The sequence below is a fragment of the Echeneis naucrates genome, chromosome 16, assembly GCF_900963305.1.
Source record: "Echeneis naucrates chromosome 16, fEcheNa1.1, whole genome shotgun sequence".
NCBI classification, from domain to species: Eukaryota; Metazoa; Chordata; class Actinopteri; order Carangiformes; family Echeneidae; genus Echeneis; species Echeneis naucrates.
In genome coordinates this window covers 3,666,827-3,690,000 of record NC_042526.1, presented here as the reverse complement: position 1 = coordinate 3,690,000, position 23,174 = coordinate 3,666,827, and the positions used below count along the sequence as shown (strand labels likewise).

Sequence of the window (23,174 nt, the reverse complement as noted above, 5' to 3'; positions counted from 1 at the left end):
CAAAGATAAAACCAACAAACAACTATGCAGGATAAAAAAAAATTGATATTAGATAAATTGTACTGTATGTAATTGTATTGTATTGTGAAAGAAAAGCTAAGAACTCCAGTCAGTTAAAATTTCCTGGTTGCTCTTCTGTAAACTAGCAGAAGTTCCTCCATTGAAGAATTGTTTCCAGCTTCTGTGCATTTCTCTGCACACAGTTGCAGCTGTACAAACTCACTTACAGTAGCTGGATGAACTGTCAATGTACCGTTACCTTAAATAAAAACCAATAAATCTACATTTTTCCCCACAGCAACCATCCCTTACTGATCGGGTTGCTGAAAAATTTCAACAACCCAGAAACTGAAGTCTCCCTACATCCTTAATGTAAAACTTTGTTGCTGTTAAAAACATCCATTCGCTGTTTGAAAAAGCAGCATGATGTAAAAATGAAATTCAATTTCTGCTCAAAGTGTGCATGAACAATATTGAACAAAAATAAAGAATAAGACAATGCAGACACTTGCGCACAGAGTAGTGTTTGTTGTTCATTGTGTGTGTTACTGTGTAATAAGTCCAGCAGCATCAGTGGGCATGCTTGTTGGCTTCAGCTGATGGCGCCTCCTGTAGAAAGGGGGTGAAGGAGGAGCGGACGGTTCGACCACGCAGGGGCTGCTGCACACGAAAGTTGTTCACCATACTCTTCTGTACCTCCTCCTCAGCTGAGGTGAACAGGAGGCTCCGGAAAACCGCCAGCTGAAGGGTGAGGGGAAAAACAAAGGTGTAAATATAACTAAGTTCTGATTCACTCGCCCCTGTCTTTAATAGCTGCAAGTTCAGAGCCAAACATGCTGCTATGCTTGTTTTCCTAATTGTACATACAAGTTGGGCACACCCTAGAAGTGAGTGAACGGAATGACAGATTGTAACATACACACAGACACACCTGATCATGGCTGACTTCAATGTGCTGCTTCATGACAATCCAGGTGACAGACTCAGTCAGAGGAGGTGTTGTCAGGGAGCCGTGGTACGTCCAGTAGTCGTCAGTATTGACAGGTAAAAGGCAGGCAGGATCGAACTTGGTGAACTCAATGACACTGTCCTGCAGACGGCCAGAGACAGAAGGACAACAGCACTTGTTAATTGTACATAACCTTCAAACAGTTTAACCGTCTAACCACTGTATATTAAAGTTCACAATGAGTGTCACATTGTTTGATCTTATCAGACAAGCACAAACCTTATCAGATAAGATTAGTGATAAAGAGTACAGTAGCACGACTTCAGTCACCTTGATGACATTTAACTTTTTTTTTGGTGGTGGTGGTGGGGGGGGGTGTCCTAATTTGTCCACCAGAGGGCAATAGTGTCTCACTTGCAGTGAAGATGTTCCAGATGTATTTCAGAGATGTGCAAACAGTCTAAGAAAATCTGCATTCATCCCGATGAGTATGAATGTGGCCTCACCTTGTGTCTGATTGCAGGCAGGGCGTCTACCAGTTTTTGCAGGCCCTCGTTTCGCTTTCCCACCTACAGATGGATTACATATTTATATGGATTGAATCACAGTTAAAAGCTTAAGATGCAGCACACACCACCTACAAAAGTCCGAACAAGTCCGTGCATGTGCTTGTACCTTTAGAAAGACTCCGATCACAGCCAGTCCATTGTCCTCCATCACTGCCTCCTCAAACAGACTGTACTTTTCAGAGTTCCAGTGGACTAAATGGAGCTGGGAACACATACAGTACACAAAAACATTTGTGTAAAACCACAATCAACCAAAGAGTAAATGTGTGTGGGAGCAAGAGAGACGGTAACCCACAGCCTTGATCTTTTCACCCTCTGTCCTGACCTCAGGCCCACTTTCTCTCCTCCAAATGACACGCCAACTCTGTGTTGCTAGGTCATTTGTTTTCAAAGTATGTTTTATGACTTACTTTGAATTTTTTGTGACATAAGTGTTTTTGTGTGTGTGTTGACATATTTTACTTCAAAAGAATAACAGCATTTCCAATCATTTGAATATTTTCAAAAACTTTCATGCATTAAAACTGCACATCTATTTCTGACAGACAGAACTGAGTTGTCAGTCAGGACTGTAACTTGATCCACCACACACATAACGAGCGTGCTGAGTGATGAGAACTACGACACGGAGACATTCCCAACACAACCAACAAGGGCTTGACAGAGTACACACTCATACACACACTGAAGTGGAAACTCTTGTTATGCAAGTGTGCTTAAATGAATGCTAACATAAATGAATGGAACAACGTGTAAATAGGTATTATGTGGTCAAACGTAGGACAGAAAGAATCGGCCAGTCTCAAATACCACCTGCTCAGAGACAAACATAACCTTTGTGTTTGGGTTTGGTAAGAGCAAGATCAGAGGAACACTTGTGGATCAGAGTAGAAACTCTGACATTGATATGATTGTGACCAATATTCTATATTAGTTTAACTAACCAACTTACTTTGTCAAGTTTGTGCCAAAATCCAGTGGCTTCAATACAAACACAGCCATAAGAATGATAGGCTTGTATAACTGTGTCAATGGCCCAATACAGCCAGAGATCTTATAAAGCATGCAACTCCATCAGAAAGTTTTGTTTTTGCTGACCTCCAGTGGTGTAAATTCCCACTATGCTGCATTGACGTCATTATTGTCACAGATGCAGCACACTTTGGTATTTGGTATTCAGTTACTCTTTGAAGTAATAACATTATTGATATAAATAATACTGGTTGGATGGTTATCATCACACATGGCACAATATCAGTCATTTCACAAGCTTCAGCCTCAGAGTGAGAGATCAAAAACCTCCTTCACGTTCTTTGAGATGTGTTATATTCTTATGTGCTCTTGTTGTGTCTAACCCTTTAACTCATAATATTGTGAGCTTCTGTAGATAAAAGCATTCTCCAGTTTATACATTTTACAAAATAGAAAAAGAGACATTCATCTTCCTCTATATATTGGCTTTTTTGCCTGTAATCAATCCGTTTCACTCACAAGGTTTACAGGAACAGAGGCTGCATTTCCTGTCTTTCCTCTTTCATATTCCTGATATATAACATGATATTCCCTTCCTGTCATAGGCATAAATCTATCTAGCTTCATACTTCAATAAATGCTGTTTTTCCTGGCAACGTGTTGAATTTGGTTGTGTGTTTTTGTAGGATCCATTTTTGTCCTTGTAAAAACCAAAGGCAGGTATAATCATCTCATTCATTGTCTTTGTGTGTGTAAGTGCAGGACAGCTGAGTACCTCTGCAGGGAACAGCCTCTTGTCCACAGTGTGTTCTGATCCCCAGGCGTTGCTCTCACCCCAGTGAAAGTGGAACTGACAAAGCCTGAATTTGTCTTGCAGAGGGCCCCCTTTTAGCGCTGCATCAGAAAGTTAAAGGGTGTATAGAAGAGCATCTTGACACATACAGATTTCACAATCCTTTTAACAGAGTGAATCATTATTCCTGGAGAGGCATCAGATTATAACTGTTTAGTAATCATTACTGAAATTATTTCCTCCTTCAAAACGAGGAAACGTCTACTAATTCTGAGGGCAGCAGCTGATGAACAGGTTTTTTGGAAAGTAATGCTAACTCAAAACATTTGCAAACATTTAGTGCCAAAAGTAAGAGTTTACAATTGCATACGAAGCCTTTCATCATAAACAGTTATTCAGTGACACTGAAACGACCAAATGATGTGGTCTTTCTCATCTTTGTTATGCCAAATGCCTTTACTGTCAAACTATAAATATGAAGCTGCAATCTATACTCAAAGTACCTGCAGTTATTAGAACATCACTCCATTGTTTCAGTATACTTCTGTTAATAAAAACCCTGTGCCATAAACCTGTATCTCATGCTGAGCTCATAATAAATTGACTGAGAGAATGTGACCCCTGTGAGGTGGTTAACGTTGCAGCTTTAAGTGATTGTAATTTTACTAAATAAGGTCCATGTTTAGAATTGCAATGGTTTGGAAAGCATTTTCCAGTAACCCAGTATTTACCCAAAATGATCAGCACTTAAAAACTTAAATACAGACTACACAGTAGTTGTTGAGGTCAGGAGAAACAAGCGAGTCACATGACAATCACCAGATTCATGTGGCGGTGGTTTTTACCAGCAGCTTTACCTTTCCCTACAGACCAAGCTCCTTAAGGGAGCGGGGTGTTGGAGATAGAGATAATCCACATGTGTAGATCAAAACATGCATTCCCACTGCTGAGATTTCCTTCAGTCTGTTCAGATTTAAGGGAAACTAACTATGGGGAACTTAATGAGAGCAAACAATATTATTACTTGCTAGTTTTCTAAAGGCACTTCATGGCAGAGATGGGTGGATGTATGCATAAATGCATCTTCAGATGTTTTTTGCCTAAACAATATATGCATAAATAGTTAAGATACAAGAGTACTCACTGGATTTATCTGTTGTGTCATCATACTCCACTAGGAAGGAGTAACCATTATTCCAGATTTGTTGGCAGGTCTCTGGGTCATAATCAGTGACCAGGGGCCGCAGCTGTGAATCAAAGACACTCTTCCTTACAACGATGTCAATGGGAGACTGGCGATCACCTCCGGGTACCGCGAGGGGTCCCTGCCACATGGGATGCACTGGAGATGAGGAAGAAGGAAGAGCAGAAGAAGAAGACAAGGAAAGAAATCGCCAAATTAAAATCTAAAACACTCAGATCCAATTCAGAGCTCCTCTTTTCAACGAGCAGGTAAAACAGAAAAATGCAAAGAAAATGCTGACACCTACCTCTCATGTTGTATTCTGCTGCCTGTCTCATTTTCAGACAGTCCATTTTGAGACAAGAGGATTAAATTTGTCTCATAAATAAAAGATAAAAGAAACTACTCAATGACAATGCTAAACAGACACAAAGAGTCTTTCTTCCTCAAGCTGTTTCAAGGAACTGAATCATAAAGGAGCAAGTGAGCAATTTTACTTCCTTCTACTCCTCTTACATTTTTTTTCCAAAAAGGAAATTACAAAATAAGAGCAAAGTGGGCTGGCTGTACAGAAAGTGACATGCGGAATGTCCTGGCCCGCCCCCAGCTCCACTTCACAGCAGGGAAAGACCAAGACCTCTGGCCAGTCAAACCACCACCTTGGACCAATGCCTCTCAATGGACCTGCCTTTTAATTACCTGAAACTGCTGACTTTCTCTTCCTCCCTCTGTTCAGTTTTCTTTTTGAAAACCTCCCAAAAAAACATGAACTCCATTTGTAAAACAAACGGGGGAAAAAAATGCTCAGACTGAAGTTGTTTTTACTGAGTAAAAATCTTTCAAGTGTTGCCATCAAAGGCACAAAAGCAGCTTATTTTATTGTTGTCCTCTCCATTCACCCAGCACACGGCTTACGTTTTCCACTGTGAGTGCAGCTGAACAGGTCTAACTGGGAGATGACCTTCATCTTCAGATTTCACTTCATATTTCCTGTGGGGAGCTGGCCACCTGACTCTGTTATTGCACAAATGCTTTCAATGCTATTCATGCTTTATTCTTCATTCACTTATATATATATATATATATATATATATATACACACACACACTAAACTAAACATGTTGTACAAATCAAGCTCAAAGAACATAATTAATGTGACAACATGCACTGCAAATACTACATAACAGAAGTGTTTCCAGGAGATCTGATGAACACAGTTGGGATACACTTCTATGACGACTTGTGTCTTTTGAAAGTAGAGCATGGCACAAGAAGTTTGTACAACCATGAATGTGTCCTTGGTAGGTTTAATCACTATTTAACTCTTAAGTTGTTGTTAAGATCAAATTTGAACCACGAACACCAAAACTGTTGGCAGTTTCCTGATATAATATATGGATTAAATTGTTGATTCGGATACCACATTGGCCAACTGAATATAACTTCTGTTATGCATTTGCAAACTTTTCAGAATCAGAAAATAAAAATAAAAAAGGAAATTCAATATATATATATATATATATATACATACACACACACACACACACACACACACACACACACACACACACACACATATAAATTGAAGTTAAAAATAAAATATTTGTAGTGGAATACAATACAATCGTGCAGTAATGTGCAAATGTTCATGAGGTTGTCGGTTGGCTTACGAGGAGATCTGGGAGACAGGCTGAGGATGAAACTGTTTTTAACTCTGGTGGTTTTGGCAAACAGAGCTCTGTAGCGCCTACCAGAGGGAAGCAGTCTGAAAAGTTTGTGTCCAGGTTTTGCAAGTTTTCTGAATGTGTTTTAAGTTTCACCATAAAAACAACACATTCACTTTCACCATGTGTGCGGCAGTGCTGATGGCCACATTAAGAGACTTTCAAGGACAGAGCTGTCCATTTAGTTGCACAATTAGCTGGAAGATCATTACAGGTGAGTCAGTACTACCACCAAGCTCGGCCACACAACACACAGCAGTGTGGTAATCTTTTTAAATTTTTTATTTGTTTTGTTCTGATTGGTGATAAGATTGTCACTTCTTTGGGTTCTTTCTATTATGCTATATCTAATTACATGGCAATACCTTTGTATATTGCATTTATCATGTTTGAATCAACACAGTTACATTAATATATAAATTGTGGAAATGCCGTGCAGTGTAAACATTGTGAGCTAAGACAGCACAGCTCTTCAGTAATTGTGAATATTGCATTTAGGCTGTATTATGAAAGTTAATAATAAAAAAAACCCCACATCCCTCATAACCCAAGTTTGATCTGTCAAGAATGTCAGACGAGTCTGGGCTCAGTATCATCATACTCACATAATTCACATTTTCATTGCATATTGTCTCCTCTAAAACTTTTCACAGTAAGGTTTTTGGATTCCTCACAGACATTTATCTCTTAAGCCATACAGATAAAACCAAGTGTCTGCCAGACAAGATAGCATCACAGAAAGAGCAACAAAATATATTGTGTAATCTGAGCCAACCTGATCTTCCAAGTGACCTCTGTTCCCTGGGGTTTCAGGTAGCACAATAATTTTTGCTTTGCAGATTAAGGTTTGCTTCTCAGATCTATCAAATGCCCAAGAGGCTGTATTTTTTTTTTCTATACCCTCCTTGCTGAAATGATGACAATTTCTTGTGAATCAGATGTTTGCCACTATACAAAGAAAAAAAAAAAGGAAAGTGATTCATATCTGAGGGTTGAAGATGAAAATCCTCATCATGTTGAATACACAAATTTATAATGGACACGGGAGTTTGCATAAGTTGCAGTTCTATGATTAGTCTTTCACATGATCAAACAACCGTTTGTAAGGATGAACACAAGTGTTGGAGACAATAAAAACACAAAGTAATTAAAGTGTATGTCATTATAGGAAGTTTTGTGTGCACAAAAATGACACTGACTAAACCTACAGCCCCCGTAAGCCAAAGGTGATCAGGTGATCATCGATACTTGTTTGGATACCCAGCTAAGCCCACATAGAAGATCTTGATTCAAACCCAAATCCGGTCCAAACTTTCCAATTCTCTGCACACGCGTTTTTTAAAGGTGACGACAAAAAGAGACAAGTTGGCGGCCCTGTTTGACCCACAATGAAAGGTTTTAAAGCCACAGGGTCGAACACACACACACACACACACCTTTCTTTCCAAGGCTTGTGACAACAAACATCTGGAAGAACGAGTCAGAACAAGTTCTTACCATGAGACAGCACGAATTTGCTCGAACAAGCCGTGAGGTTGCATCCTCTCCTGGGGGTTATCCGATGACTCCCGGCGTGTCTGGCCAGCTGCCGGTGAAGCTGAGAAGCCAGGGGTCTCATCAGGGACGACAGAGTCACCATGTCGATGAACGAGCAGCGACACAACAAAACACGGCCGACGGGCTAAGCTAAGCTAAGCTAAGCTAAGCTAAGCTAACAGCTGGCTAACGTCAAACTGCCAGCGGCTCCTCGACAGAAGTCAGCCGGACGGCGGAGCTCCGAGCCGGTTCAAAAGCAGACACACTATCCGGTTCCTGTGCTCTGTGTGTGTCCTCCTGGGGGCGGGGCGGGTGGGGGCGGGAGGAGGGGGCCAGCTTTCGGTCCGTACGGATGAAGCTGTCCGTGAACGGCGGACACACAGCGGCCGGTAAACCGGGACACCGAGACCGAAGCGTCAAATCGCGCGCGGAACCTGCACGAGCTCCGAAGTCGGACCAACTGATAAAAGAATCGTACTGAGGGGGCGTGGCCACTGCGGCGACCAATCAGCGGCCTCCTCCGAGGGGCGTAAGGCTTCAATGTAGGTAATAACCAACTTATATTCAGGATGTTTTAACGTTATTAAACATAATAATACCATTAATGACACTATTACAAGTGTTTTTATTCATTCAACACGCAGTTAACATGTTTCCTTTCCACTGTCCAATGTCAATGATACGTCTCGGCACATATTTTATAAGTGAAATATCATTTAATATTTTTATTCATATCGTGTATTTGTCCATTTCCATTTCACTTTTTTTTATGTTTTGTTACATTTCTTGTTGCTGTAACGTCTGAATTGCCCCATCTGAGGCACTAATAAATTATGATCTCATCTGATTTTATCTGATCAACGTCTCAATACAGATTCAAACCAACAGCTCCATTAACAATTAAAATGTAGGTTTTAGCAGCAGATGTACTTTAGATGTGTGTAACCCGAAGGAAAGCATGTTACAAACATTTACAAACGTTTAAGAGAAGAAGAAACAGTTTCAAACAAAAGCACTAATCATTAGAATAAAACAACATTGACTTGCCTTATTTATGAAGTTAATACCAGCCGTACGAGCCAACTGGTTCTTTGTCTAAGACAAATACTAGTAAATGAAACCAAATAAAATAAAGTTGCTCCAATATCCTGCAATAGATTCAAACCAGAAGCTCCATTAACTATTAAAATTAAGTCCAGAGGAGAAGCTGTAATTATGGCATGTGCAAGCTGCAGAGAAGCCATGCTACAAATGCAGTTTTATTTTAACATCTGCCAAGGCTGCTAAGTTTTTGTAGCTCAAATTCTGTGTTTTGACTGATCAAACAGTTAAGATTCACCTATTCATCTAGATGGTTTTAAGCTTGTTTAGAGTAAATTGTGGTGCATGTGAATCTGTGTTGAGTTGAGCTGCATCATAGGATCGCTTCTCAAGAATGTCCCACTGGCCAAAGCTGACCGTGACTGTTCAGAGAGTTCATCCACGAACACACAAAATATTTACAAAATGTCAATAAAACAGAGACTCAAGTACTTATCATGTTGTGACAACACATTTTGTGTTGTTAATTTAGATCAGTTACAAATTTTTCACATATTTTAAGTGCCAAACTATATAAACTGGCTGTCTACACAAAAAAAGTCTGTATTTAACTGTAATTTTTGGATAATTTCTCAAATTTTGTGTTCATGATCAGATGGCTATAAGCTATATTAAAAATCTCCCAAAAATTTTGGACAAACATGGAGACCAAACAAGATATTGCTGCATTGTTGATTTATTGTCGTCACCAAATTTGACCAAAGGGATCTCAGTCTTCCAAGAACAAGTCAGATCACAATGAAATATAAAATCATGGACGCTGAAAAAGGGATTAAACTGGAGAACCCCTCATCTCTGTGCGAGTGGGTATGTTATTTAAGAGCTGCCACCACACAGCCCAGTTTAACCTCTGCAGAATGAAACAGAAAAACTCCATCTGTGGTTTTGTCTTTAACCATCTTAAAAACCTCTTGCAACCTCTTTGCTCAAACAACAAATTATTGTAATTAAAAACCTGCTGTAACATATTAACAGCAAACTACTAGCCTGGATCAGTTTGAGCTTAGTCTTCGAAGGATACAGTGCAGTTGCACAGGGTTAGCTCCACTGTGCTGCCTCATGGCTGTTTTAGTAATTTTTTTAGATTCCCTAAGAGCTGGACATCTCACTGCGGCCACGATATGGAGGGCATGGTTACAAATTTGCAGCCAAAACATGTTAGTTCGAGAAAAGAGGTAGCAAACTAACGCCCATGGCACAACATGGCCAAAATCCCTTTCAGGGCCTCTGTGCTTTACCGACCAAGTCAGACATCAATGACACCCGCAGGTGGGCGCGGTGGCTGGAGCGCCACAAACTGCAGATTCCTGGGTCCTTTGCCAACAACAGAGATCAATATCACAACCCAAGAAAATGTTTTGGTTTTAAATCTTTTGTAACCTGACCACAAAGCACAAAAACACCCTGACTTAGCATGAGAAATACAGTACGTTTATAAAAAATACAAAAAAGCACTTGGTTGTTTGTTTGTTTGTTTTGTTTTTTTTTTTTGCCATCAAGAGAAGCATTTTATAGGGACATGGAATGAATAAAAATAACAAAAGAAGTTGCATGTACTTTTCAAAACTTTTTAAAGTGTAGAATCTATTTACAGTATCATGTGGAGAGCAGAGGGATATGAAAGCACAAATACAGAGTTGGGGGGAGGGGGAGTGACCAAAGCAGGGCAGTAAATTGTTCTTCATAAAAGAGGCATTTTATTTAAGCCTACTGTGTCTTGAGTCAAACTGACAAGCTTGCAAAGAGTTCTCAGTCCTTCAGGAGACCACGGAGGAGGTGCTTAGTCCAGGGCTATGATGTCGTCGTCGTCGTCATCGTTGGGGGAAGCCGCTGCACTTGACTGCTCCATCCGTGGACGCTTGGTGGAGGTCTCTCCGGTTTCTGCGTCCGAGTGTTTCCTCTTGGTAGTGCTGCTCACTGCGGCCGCAGAGCTGGATGACACCCCTTCTTCCTCATCAGAATCAACAATCATGATGTCATCATCCTCTTCGGGTGCTGAGAGACACAGGACAACAAGGCTCACATTCAGGTTCAAGAGTCCTCAGAATAAAACACCACTGAGCCTGATAGGTCCAGCAGTGTGAGGTCACAGCCTTTTGTGTTGATGAAGAGGCATCTTACAAATGCAGTTTTATTTTAGCATCTGTTTCTGTAGGTCTACATTGAAGGCTTTCCAATGGTGGAGACTGCACGTTTGGCTTTAAAAGTAAATTCAGCCCTGGACTTATTTGCTGGGACTGGCCTGCTCCCTGAACGTCAAGCATACTGACAGGGCGGATGAAGTCACTTACAGGGCCAATACAAATTGTAGTGTTGTGTTTGTGCCACCACGTGTATGTTGTTTGATGGCATTTTACATGTTTTTTTGTGCTTTATCTATAAGAATCAGTATCCACTTTCACACACAAAAGCTGCTCTGGATTCTGCCATTGTGTTGCTGCTATGATAATGGATAATATTTTGTCCTACTACTACTCTGGATCACTGTGACGTAAATCTAAGAGAAATGGAAGAGCTCTCTCCCCTGTGCTGACCTTTAGAAGATGTGGACGGCTGGGCAGAGTCCTTATTGCCGTTGGTGATGCTATTGACCTCTTCCTGGTTAGTCTGGGGGGGTGGAGCTTTGTCTGGGGCCTCACCCACAACCTCAAATTCGACATCCCGCTCCAGTTCCTCACTGTGGACGAAGAAAAGACACAAGCACACACAATTTTCAGGCTCGTTGACTAGAGTAGCTTCATAAAAGCTAAATTCAAAGACACACTCACAAAGACAGGAGGGACATACGTGTGCAAGATGTTGATGAGGAGAGTGTAGTCCTGCAGGAAGTCATCGGCTTGCAGGCGGCTACCATTGCGGATCCCAAAATCAGAAAGAAATTTGCTGTTGTTGTCTGAAGAGACAGAAGTGATACAGGCATATTTACACATGCACTTGTAGTTATACTACAGAAGGACAAACTGCTGATCTAATTACATTAACTAAACCCTACTCATATTTACCAATAGATATAGAGAGTAAAACCCAATTCCAAAGTTTTTTAAAGATGATTTGGTAGTGTCATTACTCAAGCTGCTTTCTGAGCCATGGACCATTATTATAAGTCACCATAATGTTACAAGAGCACCCTCTCCTGTGCAAATGGAGACTCACACCACTATTTCTTCCACTCAGAAGGGACTTTCCTTGTCCCAATTCAAGTTTAAATTCAGTGAAAATAAGAGGAAAAATCCTTCAGAAAAATTAAGAAGGTTAAAGTAAAAATACTGTACTCAATATCTTCTCTCCCTTTGTCCTTACCTTCTGTTTCTCCTTCCTCTGAGGAAATGAGGATGGTCCCTTTTCCATCTTCTATCTGAACATCTGGAGCCACCATGCCAAATCTTTCCTTCAGGATCTGAAAACACGTACAAATATATCATAAATCCACAAGTATAACTTAGTCAACACAAAAACTTACACACATTTCCAAAATGATTTTCAATGAGACTGAGAGATGTTTTCTCTTTAGGGTGTGATTGCAGCTTATCATATTACCCGGTCCTGCAGAGAGAGGACCATGGTTTTGTGGACATTGACTTTGACAGTGACTTCAGGTTTGCTGGCACAGACATAGCAGTTGGCGCTTGGTGGGTCCAGGACACATGGGACAAGCAGCTTCTTCCTGAGGTTTGGACACTTGTTCAGGAAAATCTGGAGATAGGGACAAATAAAACAGCCGTAACCTTGTTGGCTTGTTCAAGCCTGTGACTGTGAAACATGGCAAAAATCTCTTAATTTTCTTTCACTATTTTTAAAAAAAGATAAACACAACGCTTCTCTTGTGTGTATGAACTAACATTTCAGATATTGATGCATAGCACTGCAATTCTTTGGCAAAGCAGAGGAAGCAGCTGGCTGCTGTACGCTTTGTTTCATAGGTTTTCATGGGACTACCAACAATGATTAGTTCACCAAGGGGGTGTGGAACATTCATCCAATAAATTTTCAGGCTCTCCTAAACTCGCTGGGTTTGTCTCCAGCACTCCCTGCAATCCGCAAACTGATAAGCTCTAGAATATGAATGAATTAACTCTCATGAACTGGAAATAAAAGACTACAATCAGTTACGGATACTTGATGGTAGCTGAACAAACCGTGCGACAGGATTCCAGTTCCCCTGAGAGGATCTTGAGTCCCTCCAGCACAATGAGTCCAGCAATAACAGCATTGGTTGTAGCAATAGCTGGGATGATGTTCCCTGCCATGGCTGAAAAACATTATGCATACCTGCCATGAGACATTTATCTGAATGCTCTATTGCATAATGGCTGCATCAAGAAACCACTAAATTATTTTAAGTCTGTACAATGTGTTGACTAATTAGTACACAACAGAGTTTCCTGTTGAAAAGACACAAAGCAACAAACTTACACTTTACATCGAACCGGCTCTTCATTTTCATGCTAAAGATGTGCATACGAAGGTTTGCTGCTGCAGTCACAAAGTCCATGGCTGGAGGGTCATCCTGTTGACAGGAGGAGTACATGTAATCATCATCAATTTCAGACTTCAAGCTTCCTTTCTTTTAATGCCAGATACACACTTTTTAACCAGATTCTTTAAAAGATCAAGCTGTGAGTGAGTGACTGTGTGTGTTACCTTGTCCCAGACCAGCTCAGCACCTTCTCCTTTCTCCTGCAGCTGTGAGCGGAGAGTCTCCACGCTGTGCTGGAACAGCTCGCAGTAACCCCACAAACCTAAAACCTGCTGGTCCTTCAAACCTGACCCTGCAGTCTCTTCCTGAGGACACACTGAGAGTATGAATGACAGGGAGAAATGTGGATGAAAATGCTGATAAACAAATACACAGGGCATATCCATACATATTTTCATCTGTTTGTCAAATATTTAATTCAAACATAAATGATGAAAAGACATGCCACTGTTCTCAAGCTGCTGCCAGTCCAAAGGGGTGGGAGCTTTCCTCTTCTTCCACAGCTTGTCCATGGTCAGCAGATACATTATATCATCTTTGAAAAGCTGGAGAAGAAAGACAATCGTAACTAATCCCATTATATGCTCATCTACAGATAAATATACTGCATATGACACTGCCCAGAAAGATCAACTGGCTGACTATTACCTTGTTGAAGAGCTTGACAGGGTCATAGCCAGTGGAGCGGGCCCATTCCTTGGTGGAGATGCGCTTGATGTCCCCATCCTTTTCTGAGGCTGTGGCACGAGTTGCCGTCTCTTCTGGGTTCCCTGAGTAAAGAACACCAGTTTCACATATCACAATTTCTGTTTCTATCCAACTCTGTAACAAACGGGTTGGAAAAAAGAGATCTGCAGAAATAACCCATCAGGTAAAATGACACAAATGTAATAACATGCTCTCACTCACATGCAGCCTCTGGGTCCGCTGTGTCAGGCGATACCTCTTGATCTGCATCCTCTTCTCCAAATAGCTGACTATTTTAGATGGAAAAAGCAAGATAACCATTAGAAAAGCCTCTATATTTTGATGGTGGTGTGTTCTCATGCTTACTCAAAGTGTTTTGAAAAACAAGAAGCACCAGTCTAGGCATTATTTCATGTGATTGCATTGTAGTCCACTTGAATGATACTCTAAGCCTTACTTGAAGAGATACTTGGCCCAAACAATGCAGTGTATGGGCTCAGATGGTGTGTTTCTGATGGTACATCCAGGGAAGGTCTTCTGGGCCGGTTTAGGTTGACACTCATAGCACTCTGTCATTCCCTGGGTTAAACACAGAATATGGATATTTGGGGGGGGGGGGGGGGGGAGAAATGTAAAAAAAAATATTCACCGCCTTCTTTCTACTGTGCCTAAATATATGCAATGTATTTATGGCCTAACCAAGATTTGCATGTGTAAAGCCTACCTTTTTGATGACAGTCACTTGCCCCAGGTAACCAGCTGTACCACTCTCTATCAGAGGGATATCAGCTGCCAAACACATCCTGTTCACATGGTTGCGAGCCGCTACAGAGACATAAGGTGTTTAATTTCCCTCATAAATACGAATTGCTTATATTGGCAGTTTGGAGTAACAGAAAAAAAATATTTAAGGTGGATACCTCTGTTATCAAGTGCGTTCATCACCAGCATGAACTTTCTGAAGAACTCCACATTGTAGTCAGGACTGTAGGACAAAAGATAAGGATGTCATCATCGTGTCATAAAACCAATTCATTCTACTGAAATGGTGACAGCGAAAAAACACAGAAAGAAACTAACTTCATAATGCTGTCATGGTAGGCCACAATATTTGCACTGGGACAGAACTGCAAGGCGCTCTCCTTTGCCACCTACAAATCAGCAAAGAAACTCATTAAGTCAGATCATACAACAACTGGCGACAGGGATCTGTTTCGTGCTCTTCACATACCTGTGCTTTAGACTTGCCAACATGCTTTTTCTGAAAGAGGAACTGACGATTCAAGTTGCTGACATCAATTGTGTCCAGGTCAATCTGCCAAAAATCAATAGGGTAGTCAATGTCAGTCATAATTACTATTACATAATAAATACACAGCAGACAATATGATCAAATCAACATACAGACACACCATTTAAGTTTTTTTTTTGTTGTTGTTGTTTTTTTTTTAAGTTGAATTACAACAAAAGCCCCTGCTGGTGTACACTATAACTAATCGGGACAACCAGACACCAAAGGACTCTCTATCTTACATTTGTGTGAACCAGACTAAGTTTTTGTTGTGACTGAAGATTGTGGAAAAAACACTCCCTTTTCAAAGGCAAGGTCAAAAGGGTTCAATGTTGATCAAAACAATGAACTACAGTTTGACAAGACAGAATAATCCCCAAAAGACATTAATCTACTGAGCTCTAGTACGAACTACCTAATTGTCTCTTTGGCAGAACTAGTTTCAGGTATAATTTACATTTTAAATAGCGGAAACGACAAAGATCCTTCAAGCTACTGTGGCCTCATTTTTCTGTAGATGAAACTTAACCACTGAATGTTTATTATGTATCTGTTATTATAAATACTTGTATCATGCTTGGCTTTAGTTGTATTGTTCCTGTCTTCCCTTGCTTACCTGTTTTTTTTTTTTCTATTTTTTCTATTGCTAAATAAATCTGATCTTAAATTTAATTCCCCTGGAGGTCTACGAGCTCCATCACAAATGTGTGGCTGTAAACATCTGACCATCTGGACAACCCAAACAATCTTTACCTTTAAAACATGAGCATCAGCTGAGCAAACACACGGACATCTGAGGACTGTCCAGTCTTATTAAAACTATGACAATTAGTCTTGTAGATAATGTAAAATAAAAAAAAAAAGTGGTTTAAGTGAGTCTGTGTTGATGTTCCCGGCCAGCTAGCCGTCAATTTACAAAGAAGCTAACCTAGCATTGTTAATGGCGCCAAATGCTTCTGCTACATCTGCCCGGCATTATTTGTTTATTTCCTACAGCATGTCCAAACCGGCCCACCCATCTGTCCACCCGGGGCGACACGGAGCCTGTCAAGACCAGCGCAAACATCTACACGTTTTAGTCCTTTGAATGCCACGTCTCAGGAATTAGTCGGAGCCCGCACACCTCGGGGCGCAGGGTCTGCGGCACAAAGAACTAGCATGCTAGCATGCTAGCCAGCTAACACATACACACACAAACACAAACAAGCGTAAACGTGACGGACCACTTCGATGTTTTTGAAGCCGGTGAGGACGAGGTTCTTGAGCAGCTCGCAGCCGATCCCCCCCGCTCCCACCACCAGCACTTTGCTGCTGGAGAGGGAGTCGACCAGCTCTTTTCGGAGGGAACCCACCAGTTGGACCATGTCGACCGGCTAGAGACACAACTAGAGCCTGCAGCACCGGGAGGCTAAAGGCTAGCGGCTAGCTGTTGCTACTTCTTATTCTTCTTCTTCTTTGGAGCCGAAGTCCACCCACTTCCGGGTGACCGGGTAACTTCTTCTTCGTCTATTTTTTGGGTCGCGTTCTTCTTCTTCTTCTTCTCCCTGTTTCACTTTGCCACCAATCGGACATAAAACTAAAATAAACCTTAAAAAACATTAAATCCTGACGATACGTCCTGTTTCCCAAAGCTGATTTTTTTTTTTTATCTTATAGTACTTTCTCAATTGCTCATCTCCAAAGAGGATTTCCTACAGCTTTTAACTTTCTTTTATAATGATATTCGCCCCCGCCTTTCCTAATGGCACCCATACTTTACATAGTAAAGAAAGTTTACTTTCCAACAGCACATTATTAATTCAGGCATTCAGAGTGCCAGTGCTAATTTCACTGGTGAATGTTTTCCTTTCATTAAGTATGAGAAATCCAGATTTTTTTGAATAATAAGAAAGAGCTTACATTGAAAATGGTATTTAAAATACCATTATAAAACACCAATTCCAAATTACTATGCAAGTTGTGGGGGGGGGGTGATTATTATTTCATTTATGTTTCCCTCCTTTTAACTTTTTTACATTTTGTTCTAAAATCTGGGGGCATGTAAGTGCATGTGTGTGTGCCTGTGACTGTGTAAAGTAAAGCAAACAAAAAAGCCTGAATTCCCTGTGATGTAGGTCAGATTTCATCATCTATTTGGCAGCCTCAAAGCAAACATACTTACCATTTGACCTTGTAGACGTTGGCATCAGAGGCTACTGATCTCTGAGTATAGTACAGTATTTTTACTATATTATATATTCTATTATAGTAAAATTTGTTTAGTTAGAAACCACTAACACACAGATTATTGAAACAGAAGTCCTGTGTCCTGTGTATGAATGAAACAGCTACTCGGGTGCAGGATAGCACCCAGACACCTCCTGCATGTTGGTAGTATCTGAGCACACGGATGAGCCCATTTGATTGTAACTGATGGCTTATCTCTATTATCTGACCAGCATGACTTCAGTGTGTAATAGGCATTCAGTGGACAATGAGTAGATTAATCAATACATGTCTTCGTGTGTTTGCTTACATCTGACATCACTAGATGGTTCCCACTGCAATCGGCCACTTTTAAATCCTTCATCAATCAGCAGGTACAGTGTGTCCCTTACATACATTTCTCCAAATGATCTCACCTGTGGAAACTGAAGTGGGATTTCCAAATATGGCCTGGCCATAAGTTGATGCCTTATAATAACCTTAGATGCTGAACATTGACCGTCGTCTGGCTGCATAGAACAAACACAGAGCGTGACGGTCAGCCAAAAGAAACAGAAATAATTTCTTATTTGCAAAAATATTTCCAGCCATCATTAATATTTCTCCGTGAAACAAAACAAGTTATGAAACGTCCTAATTGACAGGTAACAGCCGGAGAGTCGGTTCACCTGCTGTGCTCAAGGCACGAAGACTCTTTAACGAGCTGCCTTAAAAGTTTGATAAAAGCATCGCCGAAAACGGATGCTTTGATTTGTGTGTGTAGTGTGTTTATTGGGGGACGGGGGATACATTTAAGAGAAGCAGCAACGAATCCCCAATCTTTATCTTTCTACTTTAATTATTTGCTTTGTAGGGCAAAGTTTATGGAACAAACAATTTCCACACCAAAGGTTTAGAAGCGCAGTTTACAACACTTTTGAAGGCAGCACCGGCAGAAAGTACTGCTTTGTGAAGTCCGGTGGATTTTATGTTTAATATGACCACACAAATTAAGATTATATCAGGGTAGTTTATATTTTTATATGAAATGGAAGCTTTGGCTATTTAGTAAGTTTTCCCATAACGATATTTTACCATGCAACATTTTAATTTTGACACCTGTTTTCCAGAATGTAAACTGCAGCACATATTTACATTTTCACTGTCATTATTATTATTATTTATTTATTTATTATTTGTTAAACCTCAACGGAAATAATAAAAACTTTGAGATAACTTTAATTGTCTTTACAGTGTTCACAGTCAATGATTTACTGTCTGTTGTGTAAATAAATGATTGTATTTTGGAGGAATCAATAGGACAACTCGGCCTGTTTGTCCCCGCCTGCTTCAGTCGTGGGGAGGCCTCCCCTCCCCGCCCCTCCTCCGGGGCTCCAGCGGCGTTCGAGCCGAGACGAGGCGCTGTCCGGCGGCACAGCTGTCTGGGACAAACATGGGGTCCGCTGCGCCCCTCTGCTCGGCGCTGCTGCTTGTGTTTCTGCTGGGGCTTCAGCACTCCTCAGCTTTCTGGATCGTCAACGTAGTCTTCCCCCCCAACGCCAAATCCAGCACCAACCAAAAACCAATCAATGGCACTCCACCGCTCATCATCGGTAAGTTTCCACGACTTAGTACCAAACCTGCAGACACTGCTCCATATCCAAACCTTTGAAGGGCCAAGGCTTGATTATCTGTCATTGGTACCAACCAGTCATCATGGGTTTCATGGGTTCCCCCCTTTTTTTTAAATTAAAATGTACAGCTAAAGGGAAGTGCCAGCTGACATGATAAGGACTTTTAGGTGGGTCCTGCTTGATTTTACACTCTGCTCGTTGGTTTCTTACTTATCTAGGTCACACTGAGGCTTTGGAGACACAAAGGGGCCAAAACGTGATTGGGTGTTCATGCTTTTCCCCGATTGCCCACATTTCAGCTGAAGGCGTTTATTTGGTCTGTTTATTTGTAAAGACAGTGGAAAGCATCTATAAAGACATAAACCACAACTTGTTTTTTTTTATTGACTTGACAAAAACTAAACTTTACCTATTTTGTACTCAGAATCTCAGATGATATAGGATCTTGTTTTGAAACTTGGCATTTTAAATGACTGAATTATCACTTCTCATATTGCTAAATGTAATTGTTCATTTTAGTCCTTGGTAACATTTTTGTGTATGAAATTTAACCACAAACAGACATTTGTAGACTTTGATGAGTTCAACTTGGAATAGTGAACAAGCAAAGAGAAATCTGATAAGGGAATGTGAAAATGGAATTCAGTGAGATTTCTTCCTATTCCATTAGTCATCATGCGGTCCATTGGAAAGGTCAGGAGCCCCAGGTTGGAAGCCAATGACCCACAGTATATTTAAACTTGCTGTGCTTACCTTACAAGTGAATCACTGATGTGCGTGTTTGTGATTCCAGTACCAGGTAACCTGGGGAACCGTCTGGAAGCTAAGATTGACAAACCAACATTAGTCCACTGGCTGTGCTACAAGAAAACGCAACACTGGTTCCCCCTGTGGCTCGACCTCAACATGTTCATGCCTATAGGTGTAGACTGTTGGATCGATAACATTAGGTAACACTGACAGTACTTACATGTCTGATCTCTAGCTGTACTACCCCCAAGCACTTTCTTAAACTCTTCTCCTTGCTTTACATCTTTGCTTTGCTACTGGGTGAAAGCAGATATTTTTACATATTCATTAAAAAAAAAAAAAAAAAAGTTTGTCATTGGGCAGAGGTTGAAGACAAAACATTTTTTACACTACAGCCAGAATTACAGTTATGTTTCTTTCATTTATGTGATTTCCTTTTAGATTTGAATATTACTGTGCATAATGTCTCAGTCCAAGCAGAAAGGATAACTAAGCTGGAAGGATGAAAATATTTTGTTCTTTTTCAGATATGATTAGAATCACATTAGAAAAAGCTTTTACCCCAGGTACAGTAACACGAATGTTCATGTGAATGCCCCAGACTTGTTTACAACAAGACGACTCGGCGGTCATCCAACTCACCAGGGGTGCGGGTGCGAGTTCCAGGATTTGGGCAGACCTATCCCATTGAGTTTCTTGACCAGAACAAACTGGCTGGTGAGAGAAATGCTATTATACTGGTGGATCAGTGGTTTGACATTCTGTCATATATCCATTTTCTTTGTTGAATGATACGTAAAAAGATTCATCAAAATAATGATAGAAGGAATGTGACATAATTGTACAGGTCTGTACTAATTACCTTTCTGAATTAAATATCTCGTGTGAACTTTGAAGCTTAGTCAGTTCTTACCAAATGAACCTGAATTCAGACACATTTGGAATGGACTCCTGATCTTTTTTGCAGGTTATTTTTACACAATGGTTCAACATCTCGTCAATGTGGGCTACGTCCGAAATGAGACAGTCCGAGGGGCACCATATGATTGGAGATTAGCCCCAAGTAAGTAACATAAAAAACACGCACTGTTGTTTACACACACGCACACACACTATATCCACTGTCTCTGTCTGTTTTGGCCTCCAAACGTGCCGCTGGATTCATAGATAAACTTAATGTTGCTGTACGCCATTATTAATGCTGATGATGATAAGGAAGAGGAGGATCTTCACATACACTTATACAGTCCCAGCCTTTAAGCCACAATGCTCCTGTTGTCCCTCCTCCTCCAGATGAGAATGCAGAGTATTTCACAATGCTAAAAAACCTGGTTGAGGAGATGTACAACCAGTACCAGCATCCTGTTTACCTGTTGGGACACAGCATGGGCTGCCACTATGTTCTCTACTTCCTCAACCATCAGCCTCAGGCATGGAAAGACAAGTACATCAAGGGTTTCATTTCCCTGGGTGCTCCATGGGGGGGTGCTGTCAAACCACTTAGAGTTATGACATCAGGTAACACAAAATTGTACATAGATATTTCCCATACTTGAGTCTGTAACTGTGATTTCCAACCCTCATTTATTTTCAACTTGGTATCGATTGCAGGTGACAGCGATGGCATCCCGATGATTTCCAACATCAAGCTCCGCGAGGAGCAGAGAATGACAACAACTAATCCCTGGATGCTGCCATTTCAGGAAGTGTGGCCAAAGGATCACGTGTTCATTTCCACACCAAACTTTAACTACACCAACCAAGACTACCAGCGATTCTTCAGAGACATCAGTTTTGAGGATGGCTGGTAACTAAGAGCTTTATTGTTATCACACATTCTTGATAAACAAAGGGTGTGTTGCAAGAGAATTTCTGAATTAATAAAACTGACTCAAATGCTTTGCATGTTTGACTTTGTAGCACATGAAAACCTGGTCAGCTATGTAAGTTGCAGCTGGGTGCGGATAATGTTTTTTATTACTGTTGCATCCATGTGATCACCAGTAGTGGGCATTTTTGATATTTACAGCATGAGCTGTTTCTTATTTTATACTTCTGTTTGTACTTGATATAGTGAGACACCTTCAAATTCCACAGTTTGGGTTTTAAAGGGTTTTTTTATATTCTTGCTATTACAATCAGAATCACTTTATGAAAGGGAAAAAAAAAAAAAAAATGCATACGCCCAACGTGGGGCTCGAACCCACGACCCTGAGATTAAGAGTCTCATGCTCTACCGACTGAGCTAGCCGGGCTGGTAAGAAAAAAAAAAAAAGAGCTACTAACATTTCAGTAATTACATTTAATTCTTTCACGCTACGTTCATATATCTTTTATGGCCTTAAAGTTTGGTTTACCCCACTTGTAAACACTTAAACACTTGATCCTCTTGTTGTTTCCAGGTACATGTGGGAGGACACCAAGAACCTCACCAGGAATCTCCACCCACCTGGTGTTGAAGTATGGTGTATGTATGGTGTAGGGCTTCCCACTCCTATAACCTACATATATGATGAAGAGTTTCCCAATGTGGACCCGGTGGACTTTGTTTACGCTGATGGGGACAACACAGTGGACAGCTTTAGCATGAGTCTTTGCAAATATTGGGAGCAGCAGCAGGAGAAGCCTGTCCATGTGACTGAGTACCAAGGTCTGGCCCACCTTGATATTGTGTTTCATGAAAAAGTGCTCGACCAAATCCAGCATATCCTGGAAGGCAAATTAGACTTACCTCAAGAAATTGATGCCAGAATTGGAACTAATTAAAAACCAACACCATTTGGGGCCAAAACAAACAAACATGTAGTCAAATCCTCTGAGTCTGTTCAGTTGTCATGCAAAAACAACATTCCACATTAAGAGCACTCAAACAAATGTAGGTTTGGGTATGTAACCTAACCCTGACCCTTCAGGCCACAATCATGTGCAAACACTGATAGAAATCCCTGTCTGTTTATTTATAGTACCAAATTCTCTATGACACCATGTATTTGATGATTATGATGAGATAGTATTGTAATCATGACACACAACATGATCACAGTAGTTATTACAGAAAGTAACAGAGTCCAATTAAAGTGGTTAGAGCATGACTGTTACGAATAGGCTGTAGGGACCTTTACAGTAGCCTTTTATTATTGTGTATAAATATCACTATAATATTTCTATTAGGATTTATATATTTTTAGATATGCTTGAAAATATTTTAAGAAAAATTATCACATAATCACATTTTTTTTCCTTTAGTGTCATAGATGAAAACCAATGATGTACAAATGATAAGTATATTTCATATTTTGCCTAGTTTGAATGTTTCCAAAAATA

The 23,174-nt window shown here is 40.6% G+C and overlaps 3 protein-coding genes and 1 non-coding gene across 8 annotated transcripts in view; 1 reads left to right on the top strand and 3 right to left on the bottom strand.

The window, feature by feature from the left end:
- ca5a (carbonic anhydrase Va) overlaps positions 1 to 8,171 on the bottom strand; it is a 10,440-nt gene extending 2,269 nt beyond the window's left edge. The window contains exons 1-7 of one of the 2 annotated variants that reach the window (XM_029522042.1): positions 7,688 to 8,171; positions 4,428 to 4,625; positions 3,266 to 3,384; positions 1,625 to 1,720; positions 1,456 to 1,518; positions 932 to 1,090; positions 1 to 741 (exon numbers count right to left, since the gene is read on the bottom strand). The exon at positions 1 to 741 is cut by the window's left edge and continues 2,269 nt beyond it. In XM_029522042.1, coding sequence (XP_029377902.1) covers positions 571 to 741; positions 932 to 1,090; positions 1,456 to 1,518; positions 1,625 to 1,720; positions 3,266 to 3,384; positions 4,428 to 4,625; positions 7,688 to 7,829 — 948 coding nt within the window. In that variant the 5' untranslated portion in view covers positions 7,830 to 8,171 and the 3' untranslated portion in view covers positions 1 to 570. Of the gene's footprint in view, positions 742 to 931; positions 1,091 to 1,455; positions 1,519 to 1,624; positions 1,721 to 3,265; positions 3,385 to 4,427; positions 4,626 to 4,773; positions 4,937 to 7,687 lie in introns of those variants that run through there. The other variant, XM_029522043.1, reaches the window with a different exon arrangement.
- Positions 8,172 to 9,485: 1,314 nt separating this feature from the next.
- uba2 (ubiquitin-like modifier activating enzyme 2) lies at positions 9,486 to 16,749 on the bottom strand. Of its 2 annotated transcripts, none has more exons than XM_029522037.1 (17): positions 16,506 to 16,749; positions 15,223 to 15,306; positions 15,072 to 15,142; positions 14,912 to 14,976; positions 14,716 to 14,816; positions 14,449 to 14,570; positions 14,214 to 14,281; positions 13,953 to 14,074; positions 13,729 to 13,849; positions 13,469 to 13,620; positions 13,241 to 13,334; positions 12,964 to 13,076; positions 12,365 to 12,520; positions 12,128 to 12,224; positions 11,615 to 11,720; positions 11,362 to 11,504; positions 9,486 to 10,813 (listed from the first exon to the last, which is right to left on the bottom strand). In XM_029522037.1, exons 1-17 carry the CDS (start codon positions 16,644 to 16,646, stop codon positions 10,608 to 10,610), a joined length of 1,962 nt encoding a protein of 653 aa, XP_029377897.1. In that variant the 5' UTR covers positions 16,647 to 16,749; the 3' UTR covers positions 9,486 to 10,607. The 2 variants fall into 2 exon arrangements, with proteins under 2 accessions (XP_029377897.1, XP_029377896.1); XM_029522036.1 differs by having other exon boundaries at positions 9,486 to 10,822; positions 13,750 to 13,849; positions 16,506 to 16,745.
- lcat (lecithin-cholesterol acyltransferase) lies at positions 16,504 to 23,090 on the top strand. 3 transcript variants are annotated; one of them, XM_029522039.1, is made up of 9 exons: positions 16,504 to 16,772; positions 17,813 to 17,861; positions 18,777 to 19,079; positions 19,894 to 20,050; positions 20,452 to 20,567; positions 20,818 to 20,913; positions 21,144 to 21,368; positions 21,462 to 21,657; positions 22,253 to 23,090. In XM_029522039.1, exons 3-9 carry the CDS (start codon positions 18,920 to 18,922, stop codon positions 22,614 to 22,616), a joined length of 1,314 nt encoding a protein of 437 aa, XP_029377899.1. In that variant the 5' UTR covers positions 16,504 to 16,772; positions 17,813 to 17,861; positions 18,777 to 18,919; the 3' UTR covers positions 22,617 to 23,090. The 3 variants fall into 3 exon arrangements, with proteins under 3 accessions (XP_029377899.1, XP_029377900.1, XP_029377901.1); XM_029522040.1 differs by lacking the exon at positions 17,813 to 17,861; XM_029522041.1 differs by lacking the exon at positions 17,813 to 17,861 and having other exon boundaries at positions 16,751 to 16,772; positions 18,787 to 19,079.
- trnak-cuu (transfer RNA lysine (anticodon CUU)) lies at positions 22,033 to 22,105 on the bottom strand. The gene has a single exon. It is a non-coding gene; the product is annotated as a tRNA-Lys (tRNA).
- Positions 23,091 to 23,174: the final 84 nt, after the last annotated feature.

What these genes read in the sequence shown, in the direction of transcription:
- uba2 (XM_029522037.1), bottom strand. Translation starts at nt 16,646, where the DNA reads ATGGTCCAACTGGTGGGTTCCCTCCGAAAAGAGCTGGTCGACTCCCTC. An exon ending in TCCTCTCTCTGCAGGACCGG is followed by an intron (nt 12,225 to 12,364) that starts GTAATATGATAA and finishes ACGTGTTTTCAG; the next exon opens with ATCCTGAAGGAAAGATTTGG. An exon ending in GCCGTCCACATCTTCTAAAG is followed by an intron (nt 10,814 to 11,361) that starts GTCAGCACAGGG and finishes CAGCACCCGAAG; the next exon opens with AGGATGATGACATCATGATT.
- lcat (XM_029522040.1), top strand. Translation starts at nt 18,920, where the DNA reads ATGGGGTCCGCTGCGCCCCTCTGCTCGGCGCTGCTGCTTGTGTTTCTG. An exon ending in CACTCCACCGCTCATCATCG is followed by an intron (nt 19,080 to 19,893) that starts GTAAGTTTCCAC and finishes TTGTGATTCCAG; the next exon opens with TACCAGGTAACCTGGGGAAC. An exon ending in TGACCAGAACAAACTGGCTG is followed by an intron (nt 20,568 to 20,817) that starts GTGAGAGAAATG and finishes TCTTTTTTGCAG; the next exon opens with GTTATTTTTACACAATGGTT.